This window comes from Mirounga leonina, unplaced genomic scaffold (assembly GCF_011800145.1).
Source record: "Mirounga leonina isolate KUSES-001 unplaced genomic scaffold, KU_Mleo_1.0 Mir_413, whole genome shotgun sequence".
NCBI lineage: Eukaryota > Metazoa > Chordata > Mammalia > Carnivora > Phocidae > Mirounga > Mirounga leonina.
In genome coordinates, this window is record NW_023270734.1 from 416,740 (window position 1) to 441,508 (window position 24,769).

At 37.5% G+C, this 24,769-nt stretch overlaps 1 protein-coding gene across 2 annotated transcripts in view; it reads left to right on the plus strand.

The window, feature by feature from the left end:
* Window positions 1-24,769, plus strand: part of ARHGAP12 (Rho GTPase activating protein 12) — a 125,139-nt gene that overhangs the window by 2,584 nt on the left and 97,786 nt on the right. For both annotated transcript variants that reach the window (XM_034987175.1, XM_034987176.1), the window contains exons 2-4: window positions 13,302-13,337; window positions 13,483-13,573; window positions 15,022-15,776. In XM_034987175.1, coding sequence (XP_034843066.1) covers window positions 15,099-15,776 — 678 coding nt within the window. In that variant the 5' untranslated portion in view covers window positions 13,302-13,337; window positions 13,483-13,573; window positions 15,022-15,098. The remainder of the gene's footprint in view (window positions 1-13,301; window positions 13,338-13,482; window positions 13,574-15,021; window positions 15,777-24,769) is intronic.

The window sequence follows — 24,769 nt, forward strand, 5'->3', positions numbered from 1 at the left end:
TTAGATTTTTATTTGAACCAAACTGCCAAATGCTGACGTGTCTAAGTATCCCTCCCCTGTTGATAATTAGTGCTTCTCAAACTTTAATGTGCATGGGAATCACCTGAACTTCTAAGAAGCCCCCAGGTGACACCCTTGCTGCTCTACTGCCCAGACCACAAACTACTGCCATCCAGTAGCAGTTCCATGCCAGTCACCTGTGTCACCTTATTTTATTTTTATTTTTATTTATCTCTCCGCCCAACATGGGTCTCAAACTCGACCCAGAGATCAAGAGTTGCATGCTCCTCCGACTGAGCCAGCCAGGTGCCCCTCACCTGTGTAATTTTAAAGCTTTTTAGGACTCACATGGTAAAAAGTAAAAATGGGGGAAAAAAACCCAAGTAAAATAAATTTTTTTTATCATCTCATGTAATCAACATGATTCTTTTATTCAGACTAAGTCTTCAAATCTTCGGTGTATTTTACATATACAGGGCATCTCAGTTTAGATTAGCCACACTTAAAATGCTCAGTAGCCACATTTGGCTAGTGGCCACTGTGTTGAACATCACTTCTGGAGTCTAGAATCTAGACCAGAGCTGTTTTCCATGTATTTTTAGATTGGCCCCATCAGCATCCTTTGGGAACTTGTTAGAAATGCAAATTTTGGGGCCCCACCTCATACTGCTCTCATTAGGAATGTTTGGGTTTCAGTAACTTGTGTTTTAAAAACTGCAGGATATGACTACAAAATGTATATGTGGTATTCTGGATGGGATTCTAGAACAGAAGAAGTCCATTAGGGGAAAACTAAGGAAGTCTGAATAGAGCATGGCTGTTACTATGTATCAGTATTGGTTCACGGAATATGACAAATGTACCATACTAACATAAGATGTTAATGGTAGGAGAAACTGTATATAGGATCTATGGGAACTCTCTGTACTATCTTTGCAGTAATTCTTTAAATCATCTAAAAAAGTTTTGTTTTTTTAGAGAAGCTCTCCAGGTGATTCTGCTCACTAAAAGTTTGAGAAGCCCTGCTCTAGATCACTGATATGACCTACACTGTTGCACCTTGGATGGGTAGGATGGCTGCTAGGTTTAGGTTTGGTAAGGTAAAAATAATAGTATTTTGTCAGAAGAGCTAAAATCTGTAAAGCATTATACCAAGTGCTTTACATGTATTTACTCATTTCAGTATGTGATATCTACTGTTAATGAGCTCCATTTTTACAAATGGAAGAAAACGAGGCTCAGGTTAAGTGACTTGTCTTAGATCACATAGCTAGGAAGAGGCAGAGGCAGGTGCGTTTGAGGAGGGACTGATTTTATAAGCCATCAGTTAATTTGTCAGTATTTTTCTAGTCACAACTTTTTTTTAAAGATTTATTTATTTATTTTAGAGGGAGAAGGAGAGAGAGCAAGCACGCAAGCACCAGGGAGGGGCAGAGGGGGAGAGAGAGAGTCTGAAGCAGACTCTGCACTGAGTGTGGAGCCCATCACGGGGCTTGATCTTACCACCCTGAAATCATGACCCGAGCTGAAACCAAGAGTTGGAACCTAACCGACTTCGCCACCCAGGCGCCTCCGAAACTCTTGCTTTTTTTGAGTAAGCAGTGATTAGCGTGGATACTTTGTATCATCCTTATAGTTTACAGAATACTTTTTCTCTTTTCCATTCTCACAAGAATCTTTTGAGATTTGTATTGTTTTACAGGTAAGTTAAGGTGCTCAGAGTCTGAGCACCAAAAAATGGCAAATTGTAATACTGTAACAGGCCTCTAACCCTGAGTTCTGTGCTCTCTTGCCACAGAAGAATTTAGAATACATTTTGCAGTTAGAGTGGTATCTTTAAAAGTTTGCTGAAAATTACCAGTATTTTGCTATATATTACTGGTTTGTTAAAAAAATCAGTTTTATTGAGTTAGAATATGTGTACACTAATATACAGTAACACTCGACAATAGAAAGGAGTGAACTACAGGTACATACAACAACATGGATGAATCTCAAAAGTGTTCTAAGTGAAACAAGCCAGATATAGAAGGCTCATATGGTATGATTTGTGGGTACCTTCCTATCACCACTTTACTTCCTTTAGTAAGCAGTGATTAATGTGACGCTCTGTGTCGTGCTTTATAGTTTACTAAGTACTTTTTCACATTTTCTCTATCCATTCTCACAAGGATCTCTTAAAAAATTTTTTTTAGTATAATTGACACACAGTTACATTAGTTTCAGGTGTACAACAGCATTTCAACATTCTCTATTCCTTATGCTGTGCTCCCCACAAGTGTAGCTACCATCTGTCACCATACAACACTATTGCAATATTATTGACTATATTCCTTATGCTGTGTCTTTTATACCCATGACCTATTCATTCCATAACTGGAAGTTTGTATCTCCAAATCTCTTTCACCCATTTTGTCCATCCCCTTCTGCTCCCCCTCCAACCCTTTCCCAGGATCTCTTAAGGTTTGTATTCTTTACTGTTTTACAGATGGATGTACAATTCGTTTAGGCATTCATTAGGTGATAGGCCTTTGAGTTGTTTCCAGTTTCTGGCACTTAAGAATAAAGCTGTTATGAATGGTCATATAAGGCTTTTGCGTGGACTTATGCTTTCATTTTTCTTGGGTAAATACCTAGAGGTATTGAAAAGCAATGGCTAGATCGTATGGTAAATGCATGCTTAATAACCTTATAAGAAACTGGCAAAATGTTTTCCAAAATGGCTTTACCATTATGCATTCCCACCAGCAGTGAACGAGAATTCCAGTTGCTGGTATCCTTACTATATGAAATATCCTTTATATATTTACTTAAAGCCATTCTAATGTGTGTGTGGGGAGTGATAGTTGGTGCTTTGAATTTACATCATTAGGGTTTTTTTTTTTTTTTTTAAGATTTTATTTACTCATTTGAGACACAGAGATACACAGAGAGAGAGCATGAGCAGGGAGAGAGGCAGAGGGAGAGGGAGAAGCAGACTCCCCTCTGAGCAGGGAGCCCGATGCGGGGCTTGATCCCAGGACGCTGGGATCATGACCTGAGCTGAAGGCAGACACTTAACGATCTGAGCCACCCAGGCGCCCCTCATTAGGGTTTTTTAAAAAACAGTATTACTGAGGTATAACTGCTGTATAGTCTGCATATATTTTAAATGTGTAATTTGATGACCTTTGATATATATGTATATACCTGTGAAACCATCACCATTATAAGGAATGTATCTAACTTCCCCCCTCACCCCCCAAGTTTCCTTGAGCCCAAGGGTAATTCATTACCTTGTTTTCTGGTCAATATTGATTTGCTTTCTGGCACTATAGATTTGTTTGCATTTTCTAGAATTGTATGTAGATGGAACCATATAGTATGCACTTTCTTGTCTGGATTTTTTTTTCCACTCAGCAAAATTATTGTGAGATTTATCCAGTTTGTTGTGTGTATTAGTAGTTAATTCCTTTTTGTTGCTGAGTGATAGCCTATTGTGTGGATATACGACAATTAGTTTATCCATTCACCTCTTGATGGTCATTTAGATTGTATTCAATTTGGGGCTATTAGAAATAAAGCTGCTGTGAACATTCACCTACAGGTCTTTGTGTGGATACATGCTTTCATTTCTCTTGGGTAAATACCTAGGAGTAGCTTCCCTGGGTCCTATGGTAGATGTATATTTAAAATTTTAAGAACCTGCCAAACTTTTTCCAAAGTGGTCTTACCATTTTACATGTCCACCAGCAGTGTGTGAGAGTTTTAATTGCTCCACATTCTAGAAAACACTGGTGTATGAATATTAGTCATTTTAGTGGATGTGTAGTATTATTTCTTTATGGCTTTAATTTGCATTTCCCTAATAACTAAAGATGTTGGGCATGGGCTTATTTACCATCTATAGATCTTTGGATAAGTGTTTATATCTTTTGCCCATTTTTTATTGGGTTGTCTTATTGACTTGTACAATTCTCTGTATATTTATATGTGAGTCCTTTGTTGGAGATAAGTTTGTGTCTATATTCATGAGGGATGTAGGTCTTTAGTTTTTCTTATAACGTCTTTGTCTGGTTTTGGTATGAGGATAATGCTGACCTGATAGAATGAATTGGGATGTTTTTCCTCTGTTTCAGTTTGCTTCAAAAGCTTTTGTAGAATTGGTATTATCTTCCTTATATTTTTGGTAAAATTCTCTACTGAAGCCATCTGGGCCAGGACTTTGTGGGAAGGTTATTAATTTATTATTTATTTTTAAAGATTTTGTTTATTAGAGGACATGAGAGAGAGTGCACGCTCAAGAGCCCACAGCAGAGGGAGAGGGAGCAGGGAGACCGACTTCCACGCAAGGCTTGATCCCAGGACCCAGGGACCATGACCTGAGCCGAAGGCAGATACCTAACCAACTGAGCCACCCAGGTGCCCCTTGGGAAGATCTTAAAAGATTTTTAAAGACCGACGATTTATTTAGTAGGTATAGGGCTATTTAGGTTATCTGTTTCCTCTGAAGTTCTGGTAATTTGTCTTTCAGGAAATTTGTCTGGTCATCTAAGTTGTTGGATTTACAGGCTTAAAGTTGTTCATAATATTATCTTCCTTTTGATGTCTTTAGATCTGTAGTTGTGTCCCCTGTCTCATTCCTGATAGTGGTAATTTGTGTTTTTTTCCCATTTTATTCTGGATCAGTTTGACTAGAGTGTTATCAGTATTACTGATCTTCTTTAAGAACCAGCTTCTGATTTCATCTAACATTTTTTTTTTTATTGACTTTTGCTCTGCTCTTTATCATGTTCTTTCTTCTGCTTATTTGGGGTTTAATTTGCTCTTCATCTAGTTTCTTAGAGTGGAAGTGTACATGATTGATTTGAGACCTTTCTTTTCTAATATGGGCATTTAGTGATATGAGTTTTCTCTGAGCACTACTTTAGCTGCATCCCATAAATTTTGAGATGTCTTGTTTTCATTTACATTTCAGTTCAGATTTCCTGTTTGATTTTTTTCTCTTCTGAGTTACTTAGAAGTATGTTGTTTAGATTCCAACAAATTTGTGGGTTTTAAGCTATGTTTTGTTAATTTATAACTTAAATTCAGTTGTTAGAGAGTATACCTTGGTATGATTTCAGTCCTTTTAAGTTTATTGAGATTTGTCTCATGGCCCAGAATACAGTGTGCAGAAAATGTATGTTTTTTATTTTTTATTTTTTTATTTTTATTTTTTTAAAGATTTTATTTATTTGAGAGAGAGAATGAGAGAGCGCACATGAGAGGGGGGAGGGTCAGAGGGAGAAGCAGACTCCCCGCTGAGCAGGGAGCCCGATGCGGGACTCTATCCAGGGACTCCAGGATCATGACCTGAGCCAAAGGCAGTCGCTTAACCAACTGAGCTACCCAGGCGCCCCAGAAAATGTATGTTTATAGGAGACTGCTGAACTGGCTGTCCCGTTTTTAGCATTTCCATAAGCTCTGTATGAGTGTTCCAGTTGTTGGTATCAGCACTTTGTATTGTCTTTGTTTTGTAAAAATAACTTTATTGTGGTAGGTATGTGATAATCTCTTTTTGATTTAACTTGCATTATTGGATTTTCAGTGTTTTGTAAAATAAATTTGAATAAAAATTAATCATGTTGTGTTTTCTTTTCCAGTAGAGGACGAAAGCTGAGGCCTTGTAGTAGTAGTAGTTCATCATTTGTGTGCTACATAAATGCTACTTTTCAGTTTTCTAAAAGTTTGAATGTTTGCCTTTTACAATTTACTTTGAAAGAGGATCTGTAAAAGCTATGTGAGGATTTTAGTGACTTTTGTGGTTTTTGAGTAGACAGGTATAAGTGATTTAAATTGTAGTCTGCAGTGACTATTGTGGTAATATATACACAATAGTATTGCATGTATATACCACATTTTGTTTAGGCATTTATCTATTTATGGACATTTGGTTTGCTTCCATCTTTTGGCTATTGTGATTAGTACTGCTGTTAACATGGGTGTACATAAATCTTTTCAAGTCCCTGCTTTGTGGTGTTTTGGATGTGTACCCAGAAGTGGAATTGCTGGGTATTTTGAAAAACCACTGTATTGTTTACCCTGGTGGCTGCACCATTTTGCATTCCTACCAGCAGTGAACAAGAATGGCAATTTCTCCACATCCTCACCAACACTTATTTAGGGTTTTTGTTGTTGTTGTTGTTGTTGTTTTTTGTTTGTTCTTTACAGTAGCCATCCTGATTGGTATGAAGTGGTATCATTGTAGTTTTGATTTGCATTTCCCTAGTGATAGTGATGTTGAGCATCTTTCCCTGTGCTTATTGGCCATTTGTGTTTCATCTTTGGAAAAATATCTATTCACGTCCTTTGCCTATAGTGACTCTTATCACAATGTTAATTTGGAGTAGATTGGCATCATTTAAGCATTAAAAAGAATATATATTTTTTATTTTTTTGAAGTTACTGATGTCTGACTAGAACTTTGCAATAGCCAGATGTTAATAATCACTACACTTGTATTTGCCTTTGTTTTGTAGATTGTCTTTTTATATATTTTTTATTATTTTTAAAAATTTTATTTATTTGACAGAGACACAGCAAGAGAGGGAACACAAGCAGAAGGAGTGGGAGAGGGAGAAGCAGGCTTCCCGCTGAGCAGGGAACCCGATGCAGGGCTCCATCGCAGGACCCTGGGATCATGACCTGAGATGAAGGCAGACACTTAACGACTGAGCCACCCAGGCACCCCAGATTATGTCTTTTTTTAAAGCACAGGATTTGGTAAACATTTGAAAGTAGTTGAATGTAAATAGTTATTTCAAAGATTTTCTTTAAGAGGGTAATGTATATAGTTTTGGAGGAATATCTGAATGGGCTGTGAAGAGAATGAAGTTTTTCTTCTAGAGTAAATTATTAGAGGATTAGAAATCCTATTAAGTTTTATAACAACCAAGGTTGTGATTTTCTGATTAATATATGACAACTTGTATGATGGTATGAACTGAGACCATGAACATGGGTGCTTCCCCAAAGGAAAATCAAGGTGTTCTTACTATAAGGTGGGCAGGTGAAAATGCCACAGAGGCAAGATCAAATTTTTGTGAACTGTAAAAAAAGTTAATTTCTTTCTTTCTTTTGTTTTGTTTTTTTCTGAAGATTTTATTTATTCGGTAGGGAGAGAGAGAGCACAAGCAAGGGGAGCAGGGGGCAGAGGGAGAAGCAGGCTCCCCGTTGAGCAGGGAGCCCCATGTGGGGCTCAATCCCAATCATGAGCAGAACTGGAGGCAGATGCTTAACTCTTAACTGACTAAGCCACACAGGTGCCCCTCTTTGTTTTTTTTAATTAAAAATGATCATTTTAGAAAGTTCTTAGTAAGAAATTTAAAAAATGGGGCTCAGGTGTTGAGGGTACAGAAGAAGAATCCATTGATTGGAGTGCATTTAGAAGAGAAAAAAACTGAAAAATATGGAAGCAGAATTGATCATCAAAGAAGAGTGGTTTTACAGGTTAACATGGAGCCATTATCAATGTAGGTAGCTTATGAAATAGGAGAATCTGAAGGAGAAGGAAGTTAACTTACTGGCTCAAGAAAAAGTTTTTGTTTCTTAGACTTTTTACTAGTTCTGAGGGTTTTTTTGTTTTTGTTTTTTGTCTTTTTTTTGTTTTTTGTTTTTACCTTATAGGCTATCTTCCTGGTATCCTACACCATCACATTAAAACTCTTAGTGTGTGCAAATGGACCTGAAGGGATTAAATTCCAGTTTAATCTTTAATCCTTTTGGTCTGAAAGGACTTGATCAGGGTGCTTTACTAAAGTACTGAGTGTGCGAATTTTTTAATACAGTAGGCTCCTCACTTTCTGCTGTCATATATCAGCTGGATCAGTATTTACTCTCCACTGATAGTAAAGAATCCTACTACCCCTTAAATAATTGTAACTCATGTTTTGATGAGAAAAACAGGCACGGATTCTCCATAAACACAGTGTGTAAAAGTAACTAAAGAAACATGAGTTTATTTAAATTATTCAAACATGTCAGCATAATGTAAGATATTTTAATATGAATATAAAATATGCATGATATCACTTTTAATTTGGATTTAAATCTAGTCCTTAAAATCCAGAGGGGGAAAGGTCAGTATGGCACTATGAGATGCTCTGGGCTCATCTTGTGTATTTTCTGCCTCAGTCCTTGGATCAGCCATTTCTCCAAAGAGCCTTGATTCCTTTATTTGGAGAATGGTATTAGAAACCATATCTGGGTGCTAGGTATACTTGTTGATGCTAGGCTGTCATTTTTACTGACAGGGAAATATGCATGTGTATACTAAGCAATATATAGATGTATATCTAATATTTCTGTATGAAATCACCTTTATGCAATTTTATCTATAGTAAGCTAAAAATGAGTTCATATTGATGTCTCCAAATCTAATCCATGGATCACTCTAATCTTTCCTGCAGGATTATAAATTCCCACTCAGTCATTGAGAAACCTGGCTCCCATCATCCACATTCCATTTAATTAATTATTTAATTCTAGTATACATATATGGCAGTATCAGAATTTTTGACTTGTACCCCCATGAGAAATGTTTTTATCAGCTTAGAATATAGTACTTATGTGTAGTTTCTTTGCCTATATTCTTATAGACCTCACTTATCTCCAAGATTTCCAAGAAGCATCCTCCTTCAGAGGTTGTTCCATATATTTGTCATATTGTTAGACTGTCTTGTCTTATCTGCTCTCTTGGGAAATCCTGTGATTCCCCCAACCTCCTGAATGATTTTTTAAAATTTGGGTACATGAAAGCTCATGATTTGTGTTGTAAGGATTAATGGGTTTTGACAAGTGTGCAATGTCATATATCCACCATTACAGGATCATACAAAATAGTTTTATTGACCTAAGAGAATCTCCTGTGCTTCACCTCTGGAACCCTCCTTCCTGTCCTCCCATTCCTGGCAACCACTGTTTCTATGGTTTTGACTTCTCCAGAATGTGATACGCTTAAAGTCATTCAGTATGTAGCATTTTCAGACTGGCCTCTTTCACTTTGCAAAATACATCTAAGATTAATTTGTGTCTTGTCCCTTAGCTTGATGCCTTATTTTTATTGCTGAATAATATTCCATTGTGTGGATGTCTCACAGTTTATCATTTCTCCTATTGAAGGACATTTTGGTTACTTCCAGTTTTTGGCAGTTATAAATAAAACTGCTGTAAACATTTGCATGCAGGGCCTTTTGTGGACATAAGTTTTCAACTTATTTGGGTAAATACCTTGGAGTGTGATCGCTAGATCGGATGGCAAGACCATGTTTAGCTTTGTAAGAAATTGCTCAGTTGTCTTCAAAGTGGCTGAACCATTTTGCATTCCTACCGGCAATGAATGAAAGTTCTGTTGCTCTACATCCTCACTTGCACTTGGTGTTGTCAGTTTTTTGGATTGTAGCCATTATAATAGGTATGTGCTGCGTGTCTTGTTTTAATTTGTAATTTCCTAATGACATAATGTTGAGCACCTTTTCATGTGCTTATTTGCCATCTGTATGTTTTCTTTCATGATATCTTTTTCAGATCCTTTTCCCATTTCCATTCCATTCAGAACCCATTCCATACTGGGTTCTTTTTGTTGACTTTTAAGAGTTCTTTGTATATTTGGTATACAAGTCCTTAATCAGATATGTGCTTTGAAAATACTTTCTTTTTGTGTGTGGTTGACATTTTTATTCTCTTAGCAGTGTCTTCCACCAAGCAGAAGTTTTTAATTTTAATAAAGTCCTAATTTTTTTTATGGGTTGGGTATTTGGTGGTATACCTTAAAACTCATTGTCAAACCCAAGGTCATATTTCTTTTCTTTTAAATTGGAGTATTTTCTCCATTCTTGTAACAATCAAAAAAAAAGTCATTATGTCCACCCTTATTTCTGACTAAGACTTCATGGCACGAATTGCCCTAAAATACCCCACGCAAATGTCATTTTTAGTAAAATATGCTTGCTTCCCCAAATGCTTCTTTGTTGTTTCCTCATTTTTGTTTCAGATTTAAATCTTGGTTTTGAATTTCCTTTACTAATTTATGTTTGACTATGTTCTCTCCTGCTTTCCAGTTACCCAGTTATTTCCTGTTATCCCTCTGTTGTCCCCATTTTGCTATTTCTTTATGGCTAGAATAGTTGATAATATCAATCACTGTATTTTCCTTCCCTTCTTTAGATTTAAAGAAATGTCTTATATTCTATACTTTTTTATTCTTGGAAAATAAGGATCATGCATTATGAAAAATAAGTGCTCACTAGGGGCTTATGATTTTTTGTTGTACAAGTATACAGTTTACAAAATTATTTGGTATAATTTCTTATTCTGAAACTTAATACTGGAATTGTTCTTAACTATTTGTTGTCCTCATTAAGTTTAATTGATTTATTTTATTTTATTTATTTGACAGAGAGAGATACAGTGAGAGAGGGAACACAAGCTGGGGGAGTGGGAGAGGGAGAAGCAGGCTTCCCGCTGAGCAGGAAGCCCGATGCAGGGCTCGATGCGGGGCTCGATCCCAGGACCCCAGGATCATGACCTGAGCTGAAGGCAGATGCTTAACGACTGAGCCACCCAGGTGCCCCTAATTGATTTCTTTAGTAAAGGCCTGTTTAGGGATTCTTCATTTTAAGCAAGTACTTTTAAAACTTCTTGGGGAACTTCACGTCAAGAATAATGGCTTAAATTGTATTTTTAAGTTGGTTAGTAATTATGTGTGTGAGGCTATATTAATATTTTGTTGCTCATGGCACTAGAATTGCTAAATTGGTTGTATATCTGTGTATTAAGCTTAACGTGTAGACTCATTCCAAAAAAAATGTAGACTTATTAATTACGGATGCATTTACTATATGTCTCTTAAGATTGTGTTTACTTGTTTACTTTTTTGATATACTTAGTAAAGATATCATGCTGAGAGATGTACTTGATTAAAACAGATGTCCTAGGGGAGGGAGATAACAAGTGCTGAGGTGTGTCATTTTTGGTAGGAAAGAAAATGAGAAAAAATGACAGACAAAGGAGAAGGCTATTAAATTTTAAAATAGCCTCATAGGAAGTTCTGAATCTGACATGGGGGAAGAGAAGTAAAAGATGTAAGCAACTGTGTGTGTATCTGTGTGTATATCTGTTCTTGTTGAAACATGAGGAAGAAGACTCGTAAGAGGCATGGAAAGCCTATGTGGGTATTTTTGAAACTGCCAAGTAAAGCAGTGGTTGGTACTGGGCAGTAGATATGCAAAAACTTTATATGTATTGGTGGTTGGGTAATGAGTTGTAAGTGTACTCGTGATGAATATGGATGGAGGAGTGTGGTGATGAGTACCGAATGTATTTCAGCTGGAGGAGAGTTGCCTTCAGAGGGTTTATAGTTGGATGAGTAAGATTCTAACCAAAATACTTGAGAGGATAAGATAGGTTAAACAGTGTTAACCTTATCCAAAGAGAAGAATTCACAAGTTTAGAAAACAGAGAAAGAAACAAGCAAATGAAAAATTAAAAAGGTAATTGTTTTTTTAATATAACTTCTGTTTTTAAATAAAATTAGGGAACATAACTTACACATTTGCAGATAATTTTCACTTAGTTCTGAGTTTTTAGAGCTACCCCACAATTATTCTAATTTTCTTTGAATCCATAGTTTATAATAAGGCTTTTCTCTTTTTTATTTTATGTAACTTTTCCCAGACCTTGGGTTGTGATACATAATTCCTGCCATGTGACTTCCTAGAAGTTTATAATTTTATTAGTCTCTCTTGGGAGCTTCCCAGTTTCATTCCCCATCTCACCACCCCAGTATTATAACTAGAAAATGATCTCGGCTCCAGTTCTCCTGTTCTTATCCCATTGTGTCTACTCTTGTTCATGTTGCTTGCCTTGATATCCAACTACCTTTTATGTATAGAAGTTTTTGACTACTTCTCCATCTTCCTTGTCCTTCCAATCTCATTTTCTTTAAAGCTTAGATTGCATGTCTCATGTTGAACTTGGTGAATTGACTTCTCTTTCTCCCTAACTCCTCCTTCGTACTTATCTTCGTGGTCACTGGGCAAGGTATAGTCAAAGCCTGGCAGTGAAAGGGGCTGAACTCGGACTGGCTTTTAACCTGTTGTTGCTCCCCACTGCCCAGCCTCCCTGCTACTAGCGTGACGTCCAGTTTTTTTTTTTTTGTTACTCTTCATACTTTCCTTTTCTCCATTCCTGTGCCTAAATATTTGACTAGTTATAGTACATCTGAACTCAGAGATGTTGCTTAAGTTATTTTATTATTTCCTGGAAAGAAAAAGAAAAAAAGATCACCTGAGGATAAGTGCTTCAGTGTGGGGTTTTGAAAAGTTGTAGTGAAAAACTTTTATGTAGGTAAAAGGATTAAAGCACATAGTGACTGATGTCCTCGAAATGAAAGTAAAGGCTGAACGTTTGGAAGGTTAGAATCTCTATTTACTGCTGTGGGAGAGACCATGCAGACTTGGCAGGGCTTGGGTGGGATAGAGATAGGAAGTAGATTTTGGATATGGTAAGTTTTAGGTACCTATTAGAATGCTAAGTGGATTTGGTTTCTGTGTTTCAGTAGTCTCCTTTAATGTAGAAGAATCTTCCTCCCTTTTTAATTTTTTATAAAATTGAATTTTTTGAAGAGTTCAGGTCTGTTATCTAATAGGATGTCTTACACTTTGGAATTAATTGTTTTCTAATAATTAGCTTAGATTTAACATGTTTTTGACAAGAATACAACTTAGGTAACATTGTGTACATCATATTAGGCATTTATTACTAAGGTTGTCCCACTGTTGGTGTAATTAAGTTTGATCACTTGGCTAAGCTCATGACTGCTGGATTTCTCTTATATAAAGGTATATTCCTCTATTTATAGTTAGTAAGTAGTCTGTGGGGAAGTATGTTAGGACTCCCAGTAGCTTTAGTCTTTGTTTTCATTCTCTCTGTCTGCTCCGTACCATAAACTTGAAAACCCATTCTGTCATTTTAACAATTTTACAAAAGTTTTTTCTCGTATTATTAGAAATTAAAAAAAATATTTGTTAGAATAAAAAATAAAGGGCAGAAAAGTTGAAATTATGTGGTGGAAGTGAAGTAGGAAGGGACAGTGTGGAAGCCTACCTTGTTTTTGTACACTTTGGAGGGTGGCACTCAACACAATTGTGATATATAACGTAGCTGTTATAAAAATGTGAGCAACCCATTACAGCTCTTCTAAAACATGAGCAACGTTATATTATTAGCCTTCTTAGAGCAATCCTGCTTAACGTTAATGAACTTCATTTTTTTTCTTACAGGTTTAAATGTAATACTGGATATTTATTTCTTTTAAGGTAAGTTTTTTCTTTTCTTTTTTTTGAAACATTACTATATTAAATTTGTTATCCACGTAGTTTGTCTAGAAAGTAAATTTCTGTTACTAAAATTGGATCACTGATTTATTTATCACCTGGGCTTAATGGGCTTTGTCTGTTACAGAGAAGAAAATTGTCTTCAGGAGAATGATTGTTAACTGCACATATAGCACCCAGTAACATGATGCCCAGCGGCTGGATGCTGAAGAAGATTGGTAGGTTGTCATGGGACCTTGGATTTACACGTTTCTGGTACATCTCAGTGTTCAGAATTGCTTAGGTTTGCCTGGGGACCCTTGAGCTTTGGGCTGAATATTAGTTTCCTAGGGCTGCTGTAGCAAAGTGCCACACACTGGGTGGCTTAAAACAATAGGAACTTATTCTCTCCCAGTTCTGGAGGCTAGATGTCCAAAATAAAGGCGTTGGCAGAGCTGTGCTCCCTCTATGAAGGCCTCTTCCTAGCTTGTGGTAGCTGCTGGCAGTCCTTGGGCTTCCTTGCTTACGGCTGCTTCACTCCAGTTTCTGCCTCTGCCTTCATGTAGCCTTCTTCCCTCTCTGTGTCTCCTCTCCCTGCCTCCAATCCCCCTCTTTTTATAAAAACACCAGTCACTGGATTTTGGTTTCACTCTAATCACCTCACTTAAATTGATTATATGACCTCACTTAAATTGATTATATCTGCAAAGATCCTATTTCCAAATGAGGTCACATTCACAGGTCCTGAGGTTAGGACTTAAACATCCTTTTTTGGGAAACACAGTTCAGCACAACACATTCAAGGTTGGGGCTTGACTTGAGTTATAGCAATATCGAGAGGCTGTGATCACTTTGAAGCTTGAGTACTGTGTTCTCTGAAGTACTAAACTGTTTTGGAATTGGTAGAGAAACAAAAATGAATCCCTAGATTTCTCAAGCCAGTTTAGAGCTATTTCTATAATAGACTTTGGCAGAGGGGGTGAGAATTTTTAACATATACAGATAAAAAGACTGGTTATTTATTTGCATTTGTGGGATTCAGTCTGACAAGAATTGTGGCCCTCCTGAGGTAGACATAAGAGGGAAACAGCTAGGAGTTTTCTTTGTGTGCATACTTTGCCTAACAATAACAGTGTTGTCCTTTTTATCTGTTAGGAAAGGAAACTTGTATAATTGGGTAATTTTTTTTAATGTCATTAATACCCTTGAGTATTTTAGAAAATAAAGGGTACAGGATTATTGAAATTCAGCTTCACCTTCAAAGAAGGTCTTAGATAAGCAAACGTAGCTCAGTGAACCTAGCTCAGTGCCTGGCCCTTGGTAAGTGCATAATACGTATTTGTTATTAGCCTAAGAAAGTGAAGGAGGTTTGAGGTAGTTATGAAAAGAAGGAAAGTTCTCACCTCTTATTTTCTGGATATTTTCTGTCTGGCTGGTAGGGTATTTACTATTCCAGTAATTGGTTTGGTTTTGTTCATAAATGACTAGGAAATATAGATTACAGTTAGAGTGTTTTTAATATAGGACAATACATATGATATTAGACACATGCTTACTTTCTGGGGTTTGAGATTTGAAGGTAATATTCTTTAAGTGCCTGTATTATATGATGCTTTTGAATAAATCTTAAAAATCCAGGCTGTGTTAATGGTTTCTTCATTCTTTTCCTCCACTTAAATAAAAATAGCTCTGTTAATACAACAAGCTGTAAAGCCATAATGTGGCATACCATCCTGTTTGAGAGGTGAACATTGTTGAATAAAAATGGCTGACAGAAGTGGGAAGATTATTCCAGGACAAGTGTATATTGAAGTGGAATATGATTATGAATATGAAGCCAAGGACAGAAAGATTGTGATAAAACAAGGGGAACGATACATCTTGGTGAAAAAGACCAATGATGACTGGTGGCAAGTCAAACCAGATGAGAACTCCAAGGCGTTCTATGTGCCAGCCCAGTATGTTAAGGAGGTCACCCGCAAAGCTCTCATGCCCCCTGTTAAACAAGCAGTTGGACCACCGAATAATTCTATGAAAATGATACAGAGTCTCCATCTTCAGAGGTCAACAGAAAATGTGAACAAGTTGCCTGAGCTTTCAAGTTTTGGAAAGCCATCATCATCTGTTCAAGGACCGGGTCTTATTCGTGATGCAAATCAGAATTTTGGACCCAACTATAATCCAGGTCAGACTGTGAACCTAAGCCTGGACCTGACCCATAATAACGGAAAGTTTAACAGTGACTCACATTCTCCTAAAGTTTCTGGCCAGAATAGGACGCACTTATTTGGTCACTTTCCCGGCCCGGAGTTCTTGGATGTAGAGAAAACTAGCTTCTCCCAGGAACAGTCTTGTGATTCAGCAGGAGAAGGCTCGGAAAGAGTACATCAGGATTCTGAGTCTGGCGATGAACTTAGCAGCAGCTCCACTGAACAGATAAGGGTAAGATGAAAAGTAGAATGATGGAACACTTAACGCCACCATAACAAAAATGCTACAGATTTTACTTAAAATCTTTGTAGGAGTTAGGAATTATTTGTTTTGCTTTGTTTTTAGAATACACGGGTTCTATCCTGATTTAGTGAGGTGGAGAATAGTGTAATAACTTGTGGAGTTCATAAAGGCTGACCTTATGGTTTCTTTTTTTTTTTCTCTCTCTTAATCCTGCATAGGGTAGGAAGGATTTACTTAACTTACCCAGTGATGATATTTCTTTTACTAGACAAAGTCTTTTTTCTAACTGTACTCATTTTGACTGGTTTCCGGTAAGTTTTCAGGTAATAATGGGCATATGAGGAAAGATATCCCTGGAATGTTAGCTACTTGTTCTTTGAAACTGATTTATTAACCTTGAATATTTAAAAAGATACAGAGCTCACAAATCTTTACCTTCATTCTTGCACTTTTGTGTCTTAAGTGTCTAAATATATACACTTGCTTGACTGGAACATTAGCCTGAAAAAAATTTTGTGTCCACGGTTTGATTCCCCGCCCTCCCCTTACCTAACTTTATTTTGAGATTAGTTTATACGTGTTTGTCAAGTCAAGTGGAATAATTTTAAAAGCAAATGCGGGAAATTGAACTTGAATGTATTTAGATAAGTCTAAGTGAAATTGAAAATTGATAAATTTTTGGCCTAAAGCTCTTTTATAAGATTTATTCATCAAGTTAAGTCAGTATTTGTGAGGCTGCTCTTAGATGTGGTCTGATTGTAATGAAACCAGTTTGTTCTTCCTGTAGCTTTTAATTTTTCTTGTGACATTTTGAATGAAAATAAGGAAAAGGAAAGATTCTCTAGAGAAACTTCTGATGTTTGAGATCGAGGCAGTTACATGAAGTAGCACTATCAGTTTACCATCATGTGGCTTAGCAGGCTTCTGTTTTTTTTAGTCTTTATGTGATACTTTGACATAGGATATGTAATGTTTCCTGGAATTTTTCTGTTCATGCTCTTTATTGAACTAGTGGGACCTGGGAAAGATGTATTTTCTGTTACCAGTAACCATCACTGTCACTGCACACTTCAGATTACGTTTTATATTTAGATACACTAGCAGTCCTGGCTTCTCTTCATCATGCTCATCTTAAATTCACCGCATGGAACTTCATGGCTCCTAACCTCTCCGGAGCCCTTAACACTGGAAATCCTGTGAGATCTCTCTAGCAGGTCCTTTTCCTAATTCGTCACGGCAAGTGTTTTAAAACTTTTTCATTTCTTTCAATTTTCTCTCATTCACCTGTTTTTCCCTGCTCTCTTATCTCAGATAACCTTGCCTTCTATCTCACAGTCTAAATAAAAGCTTTGGGATGGAAACTCTTTGGCTTTGGGGAGGATGTATTGCACAGCAGTTGGTAGTGCTGGCTTTAGATTTGGATTTGGTTCCATACCACTTACCAGCTGTGTCATAATTGGGGCAAAGTACTTAACCTCTGTGTGTCTCAGTTTCTTCATTTTAAGTTGGGGATCACAGGGTTGTTGAGAATTGAGAGGGTTACTATATCTAATATACTTAGAGCTATGCCCTGTGCATGAATGCATTATGTATCTATTGCTACTTGATAAATTACTCTTATGTCTAGTGGCTTTTTTTTTTTTTTTTTTTTTAAAGATTTTATTTATTTGACAGAGAGACACAGCAAGAGAGGGAACACAAGCAGGGGGAGTGGGGGAGGGAGAAGCAGGCTTCCCGCCGAGCAGGAAGCCCGATGCGGGGCTCGATCCCAGGACCCTGGGATCATGACCCGAGCCAAAGGCAGATGCTCAACGACTGAGCCACCCAGGCGCCCCAAGTCTAGTGGCTTAAAACAGTAAACATTATCTCAGTTTCTATGCTCAGTAACTCAGAAGCAGGTTAATTGAGTAGTTTTAAAGGCTTGGTGTCTCATGAGGTTATAGTCTTATGAAGGCTTGGCTGGGGCGGGAAGCTGCTTCTGAGATGGCTCACTCACAGGGAGCTAGTTGTGCCTTGTGAAGAATGATGCTTGAATGATGTAGACCAGCTTTCCCTCAGAAGGAGCAGTCCAAGATGGAACAAGGCATTGTCTTTTAAAAGCCAGAGTCTTGGAAGTCACACACTGTCGTTTCCTATTGGTTACACATTTCAGCTGTATTCTGTGTGGGAGGAGACAACATAGGGATACGAATGTCAGGAGAGGAGGATCATTGGGGGCCATCTCGGGGCTGGCTAGCATAGTGAGTATTCAGTACTTACTTACAAAGAGAGCTGTTGTCGTTGTTTCTGTTGTTACTTATTGTTATTTCCCCCATCAAATCTATAAGCACACCTATATCAGCAGTTCCCTTTCCCTTTTCTTGTACAGTGCAAGCATTGCCTCTCTTATCCAAGGGCAGTCTCTTCAGATCTGCTTTCCCCCATTTTTCACAAACCTTTTGCTAAAGATTATGCAGCATTGTGCTCATATGGCTTTAGACTGATTATTTACCATGTTTTCTCCCTTATCATTTAAATCTGCTCATGTTTTTCCCATTTTAGTAAAGCTTTTCAACAATACCTTCCCCTCTGAGTATCACTTTATCCCCCTTTCCCTTTACTGGCAACTTCTGGAAAGAGTTGTATATATTTGCTTCTCTACATTTCATCATTTTCTACTCACTCCTTAACCTATTCTAGTAGGGCTTCTGGCTCCAACATTATATCTAAACTGCTTCTGCTAAAGGTACTCATTGTTAAATTTACAGACAATTGAGAACATTTATACATAGTGTCATCATCACAGTGAATAAGATTAATAACACATGGCAATTTAAAATAATCTTTTATTGAGGCCTTGCATACAATCCAGTGGAGTAGTCCTAAATGCATGACTTGATGGATTTGCACTTATGTATACACCTCTGTACTAACCTTGAGTCCTTCCCAGTCAGTATCTACTCCCTTCCCCCTTCATGTTTCTGTTAGGATATTTTCATTTTTCTGACTTACATTGCCAGAAAACTATGCTGTAATATCATAATCAAGATACTGGCATTTGTACAGTCTAGATACTGAGCATTTCTTTTTTTTTATTTTTTTATTTTTTTAAAATTTTATTTATTTGAGAGAGAGAGAGACAGAGATAGTGAAAGCACGAGTGGGGAGGAGAGGGAGAAGCAGGCTTCCAGCTGAGCAGGGAGCCCGATGCGGGGCTCGATCCCAGGACCCCCGGGATCATGACCTGAGCTGAAGGCAGACGCTTAAATCGACTGAGCCACCCAGGCGCCCCTAGATAACTGAGGATTTCTGTCACCACAAGCATCCTTTATGTTGCCCTTTTATAGCCACATCTTCTTCCCTCCCATGCCTTTCCCTCCTTAACCCCTGGCCACCACTAATTTGTTTTCCATCTTCATAATTTTGTCATTTCAAGAATGTTATATAAATGGAATCATATGCTATATACCTTTAGGGATTGGCTTTTCCATCAGCATAATTCTCTGGAGATTGATCCAGTTGATTGTGTATTTTGTTGTTTTTGTTGTTGACTAGACTTCTGTGGTCTGGATGTACCACACTTCATCTCACCGTTAACCCATTGAAGAACATCTAGGTTTCCAGTTTCTTGCTCTTGAAAGCAAAGCTGCTATATATATATACATTTCTGCATAGTTGTTGGGTGAACATAACTTTTCATTTGTCTGGCATAAGTGCCCATGAGTATTGCTAATGATATGGTAGATGCATGTTTAACTTTTTGAAGGAACTGCCAAACTGTTTTCCAGAGTGGCTATACCATTTATATTCCTACCAGCAATGTCCATGATCCAGTTTCTCTGCATGCACATCAACATTTGTCATTTTTTTTTAAGCCATTCTGATGATTTGTAATAATATCTTGTGTTTTGATTTGCGTTTCTAATAGCTAATGAAAATCTTTTCATATGCTCATTTGCCATAAATAGATCCTTTCCATTGAAATGTCTTTTGTCCATTTTTTTCTCTTCTATTTTTTTTTAATATTTTATTTACTATAGTGTGAGCAAGAGGAGGGGCAGGGGGAGGGAGAGTATCTCAAGCAGACGCCGTGCTGAGTGCAGAGCCCAAGACAGAGCTCAATCCCATGACCCTGAGATCATGACTTGAGCTGAAACCAAGAGTCCTGATGCTTAACTGACTGAGCCACCCAGGTGCCCCCTTTTACCCATTTTGTAATTGGACTGTTTGTTTTTGTACTCTTGAGTTTATCCAGTTCTTTATGTAGTCTAGATACTAGTCATTTGTCAGATACATGGTTTGGAAATGTTTTCTCCCAATGTATACCTTGTCTTGTCCTCTTAACAGCATAGCTGTTTTATTTATTTATTTATTTATTTATTTATTTATTTATTTATTTATAAAGATTTTATCCATTTATTTGAGAGAGAGAGAATGAGAGAGAGCACATGAGATGGGGGAGGGTCAGAGGGAGAAGCAGACTCCCTGCCGAGCAGGGAGCCCGATGCGGGACTCAATCCAGGGACTCCAGGATCATGACCTGAGCCGAAGGCAGTCGCTTAACCAACTGAGCCACCCAGGCGCCCCCAGCATAGCTGTTTTAGTCAGGTCTCCAGAGAGAGAGCACCAGTAGGGTGTATGTATGTATCTACACACATACACACACGTATACATTATATAGAGAGACAGATTTATTTTTAGGAATTGGCTCATGTGATTATGGAGATTGAAAAGTCCAAGATCTGCAGAGCGGATGGTAGGCTGGAAACCCAGGGAAGAGCCAGTATTGAAATTCAAATTCCAAGGTTGTCTGCTGGCAGAATTTATTCTTGCTTTGGGGAAATTAGCCTTTTGTTCTGTTCTGGCCTTCAGCTGATTTGAGGAGGCCCACCCATGTTATGGGGAGCAATTTAATTTACTCAAAGTCCACTACTTAAATGTTAATTGCATCCAAAAAACACACTCGCAGAAACATCCAGACTAATGTTCCACCAAACACCTGGCCCAGCTGAGTTGATACAGAAAATTAACCATCACAGTAGGCCAGGATTCTAAATGTTTCCTTCTTTTTTTTTTTTCTAAGTTTATAGATTTACATTTTGTATTTGAATCTGTGATTCATTTTGAGTTTAACTTTTATATAAGATGTGAAATTAAATTAAGGTTTTTTTTTTTAACTACTGATATCTGATTATTCTGTTTCATTCATATATGTGTCTGTCCGTCCTCTAATATCACACAGTCTTAATTACTGTAGCTATATAATATGTCTTAAAATTTGTAGACTGATTCCTCCCAATTTGTTATTCAAAATTGTTTTAGTTATTATAGTAGACTAAATAATAATTCACCAAAGATAGCAGGTCCTAATCCCTGGAACATATAAATAGACCCAGAGATAGATCTATGCCAACTGATTTTTGATAAAAGTGTAAAAGCAGTTTACTGGAGGAAAGATAGCCTTTTCAACAAATGGTACTAACAAATGGTACTATAATTATGTTGTAGCATGTATCAGTACTTCATTCCTTCTTTTTTTTTTTTTTTTTTTAAAGATTTTATTTATTTATTTGACAGAGAAAGACACAGCGAGAGAGGGAACACAAACGGGGAGTGGGAGAGGGAGAAGCAGACTCCCCGCCGAGCAGGGAGCCCGATGTGGGACTCGATCCTGGGACTCCAGGATCATGACCTGAGCCGAAGGCAGTCGCTTAACCAACTGAGCCACCCAGGCGCCCAGTACTTCATTCCTTCTTATGGTGGAATAATCTATTGTTTATTCATCCATCACTTGTTGGGCATTTGGTTGTTTCCACCTTTTTGCTACTGTGAATAATACTGGTGTAAACACTTGTGTACAAGTTTTTTTTTTTTTTTAAGATTTATTTATTTTAGAGAGAGGGTGCACCTGTAAGCAGGAGTAGGGAAGGGAGAGGGACAAGCAGACTCTGTGTTACGCGGGGGTGGGGCAACGTGGGGCTCAATCACACAATCTCGAGATCATGACCTGAGCTGAAATCAAGTCTCAGATGCTTAACTAACTGAGCCACCCAGGAGCTCCTTGTGTACAAGGTTTTGGGTAGATACATGTTTTTATTTCTCTTGGGTAAATACCTAGGAGTGGAATTGCTAGGTGATAGGGTAACTCTTTGTTTAACTGTTTGAGGAACTGTCATACTATTTTCCAAAGTGGCTACACCATTTTACATTCCCAGCAGCAGTGTTTGAGGGTTCCAGTTTTTCCATATCCTTGTTAATACTGGTTAGTATCTGACTTTCTGATCACAGCTATCCTAGTGGGTGTGAAGTGGTATCACAGTGCGGCTTTGATTTGCATTTCCCTCACGATTAATGATGCTGAGTATCGTTTCATATGTTCATTGACTATTTGTATATTTTCCTTGGAGAAATATCTGTTCAGATTCTTTGCCCATTATTAAGTTGATTTTTTCTTATTACTGAATTATAACAGTTCTTTATATAGTCTAGATACAGGTCTCTTACCAAATATGATTCGCAAATATTTTCTCCCATTCTGTAGGTTGTCTTCTTATTTTCTTGATAATGTCCTTTAGTCCAGTTTGCTTGTTTTTTCCTTTCGTTGTTTGTGCTTTTGGTGTCTTTTCTAAGACCCCATTGCTAAATATGAGGTGAGGAAGGTTCAGTCCTCCATTTTCTCCCAACAGTTTTACCGTTTTAGCTCTTGCATTTAGTTTTGATCCATTTTGAGTTCATTTTTATGTATGGTATAAAGTAAAGGTCCAACTTAAGTTTTTTGTATGTGGCAATCAAGTTGTTCCAGGACTATTTGTTGAAAAGACTCTTTCTTTCCCTCATTGAATGGTCTTGGCACCTTTGTTGAAAATCAGTTGACCATAGACACATGTGTTTATTTCTGGACTGTCCAACTCTCTTGATTTATATGTGCTTCCTTATGCCTCTGCTAGACTGTCTTGATTACTTTTGTTTTGAAAGCACAAAGTGTTATTCCTCTTACTTTATTATTTTTTTTCAAAAGTGTTTTGTCTATTCTGGCACCTTTGCAATTCTATGTGGATTTTAGAATCACCTTGTTAATTTCTACAACGATGACAACGGCTGGGAGTCTGATAAAGGTTGTCTTGAGTCTGTAGACCAATTTAGGGAATGATGCCATTTTAACGATGTCTGTGTTTCTAAGGGCAGGTGTGGTGGTGCTGAATTCCCTCAGTTTTGCTTGTTAAAGGAAGTGTTTATTTCTGCTTCATTTTGCTGCATAATTTCTTTGGATACAGAATTTTTGTTGATTTTCTTTTTCAACACTTAAAGTATTTTACCCACTCTCTTTGTTTGCATGGGGTTTCTGATGAAAAATATGCTGTACTTCTTACTCTTGTTCTTCATTAGTTCAGGTGTTTTTTCCTCTGGCTTCTTTCAAGCTTTTCTCTTCATCTTTGTTTTTTTGCAGTTTGTGTATGATATGCTTTTTTGTAGATTTTTAAAATATTTATCCTGTTTTCATTTTGGGACCTTTCTTTTGACGTATCTATGTGCTCATTGATTCTTTCCCAGCATGTCCACTCTAGTGATCATCCCATAAAAGGCATTTTCTATTTCTATTACCGTGTTTTAATTTATAGAATTTCTTTTTGATTCTGTCTTAGCTTTTCCATCTCTCTGCTTACATTACTTGTTTTTGAATGTTGTCTTTCTTTCATAGTTCTTAAGATACAAATATTTTAAATTCCCTGATAATTCTAACATCAGTACCATATCTGATATTTGCTTTATCTCTTCAAATATTTTCTTGCCTTTTTCCATATCTTCTGATTTTTTGTTGAAAGCCAGACATGTGCTATTGGATAATGGGAACTGAAGTAAATGGACCTCTAGTGTGAGGTGTTAGGCTAATCTGGCAAGAAATTGAATTGTTTGCTGTGATTTTAGGTACCAGAGGCTCTAAATTTCTCAGGTATCCATGTTTGGGGGCTTTTCTAAGAGTTTCTCATTAACATCTGGTTCCCCACTAAGTCTCCCTGCTCTCTCCCTGGCTGGGAGGGGTTGAAGTACCTCATTACTTGGTCCACATAGCTTTCACTAACACCATGGGTTAGAGGATGGCTTCCTTGCCACTTGGCAGTAGTGAAAGTTTTGACTCTCCCAGTAGGCCACGTGTATACGTGTGTGTGTGTGTGTGTGTGTGTGTGTGTGTGTGTGTGTTGGGGGTGGAGGGTGTCTTGTTACTGTCTGGCAATGACTGTCCTAGTCCCTTTGCCTTCTCTGACACCACTCATGGGGGTTTTGGGGTGCCCAGTAACAGCCTGGCAAGTGTGTAAATCTAGGTTACCTGTTTGCCATTGCTGGAGATACGTGGTGGGACTGTTGGTTTTTTTCTGTAGCATTTGGCTGATGTAGAGTGGTTATGTAAAAAGTTTTCAGTCTTGCTAAGTCTTCCCCTTTTCTGGTCCTTTTGCTAGACAGCAGGAATTTGTTGGGGCTTTTTGGTCTGTGTCTATTAGTGTTTCTGGTTTTTGCTGACTTCCCCCTTCAAATCTGGGATATATGAAGCCAAAATTAAACATAGGAAACTCACCCACCATGTTGTTGTTCATTGGGTCCTGAGGTCACTAGTTGGTCTACCTTCTCTCTACCTTTCAGAGTCTTCGTGTGTGTGTGTGTGTGTTTTAATAATTTAATAATAATAATTCCTGATCCCTTTCACCTGTTTCACCCATCCCCTTACCCTCCCCCCTCTGGAAACAACCAGTTTGTTCTCTGTATTTATCAGTCTGTTTCTGGTTTATTTGTTTATTTATTTGTTTTGCTTTTCAAAATCATATGGTATTTGTCTTTCTCTGTTTGGTTTATTTCATTTATCATTTTACCCTCTAGGTCCATCCATATTTTCATAAATAGCAAGTCTCTTTCTTATGGCTGAGTAATATTCCTGTGTGTGTGTCTACCCCATCTTCTTTATTCTTTCATCTACTGATGGACAGATGTGTTCTTGTGTTTGTTTTATA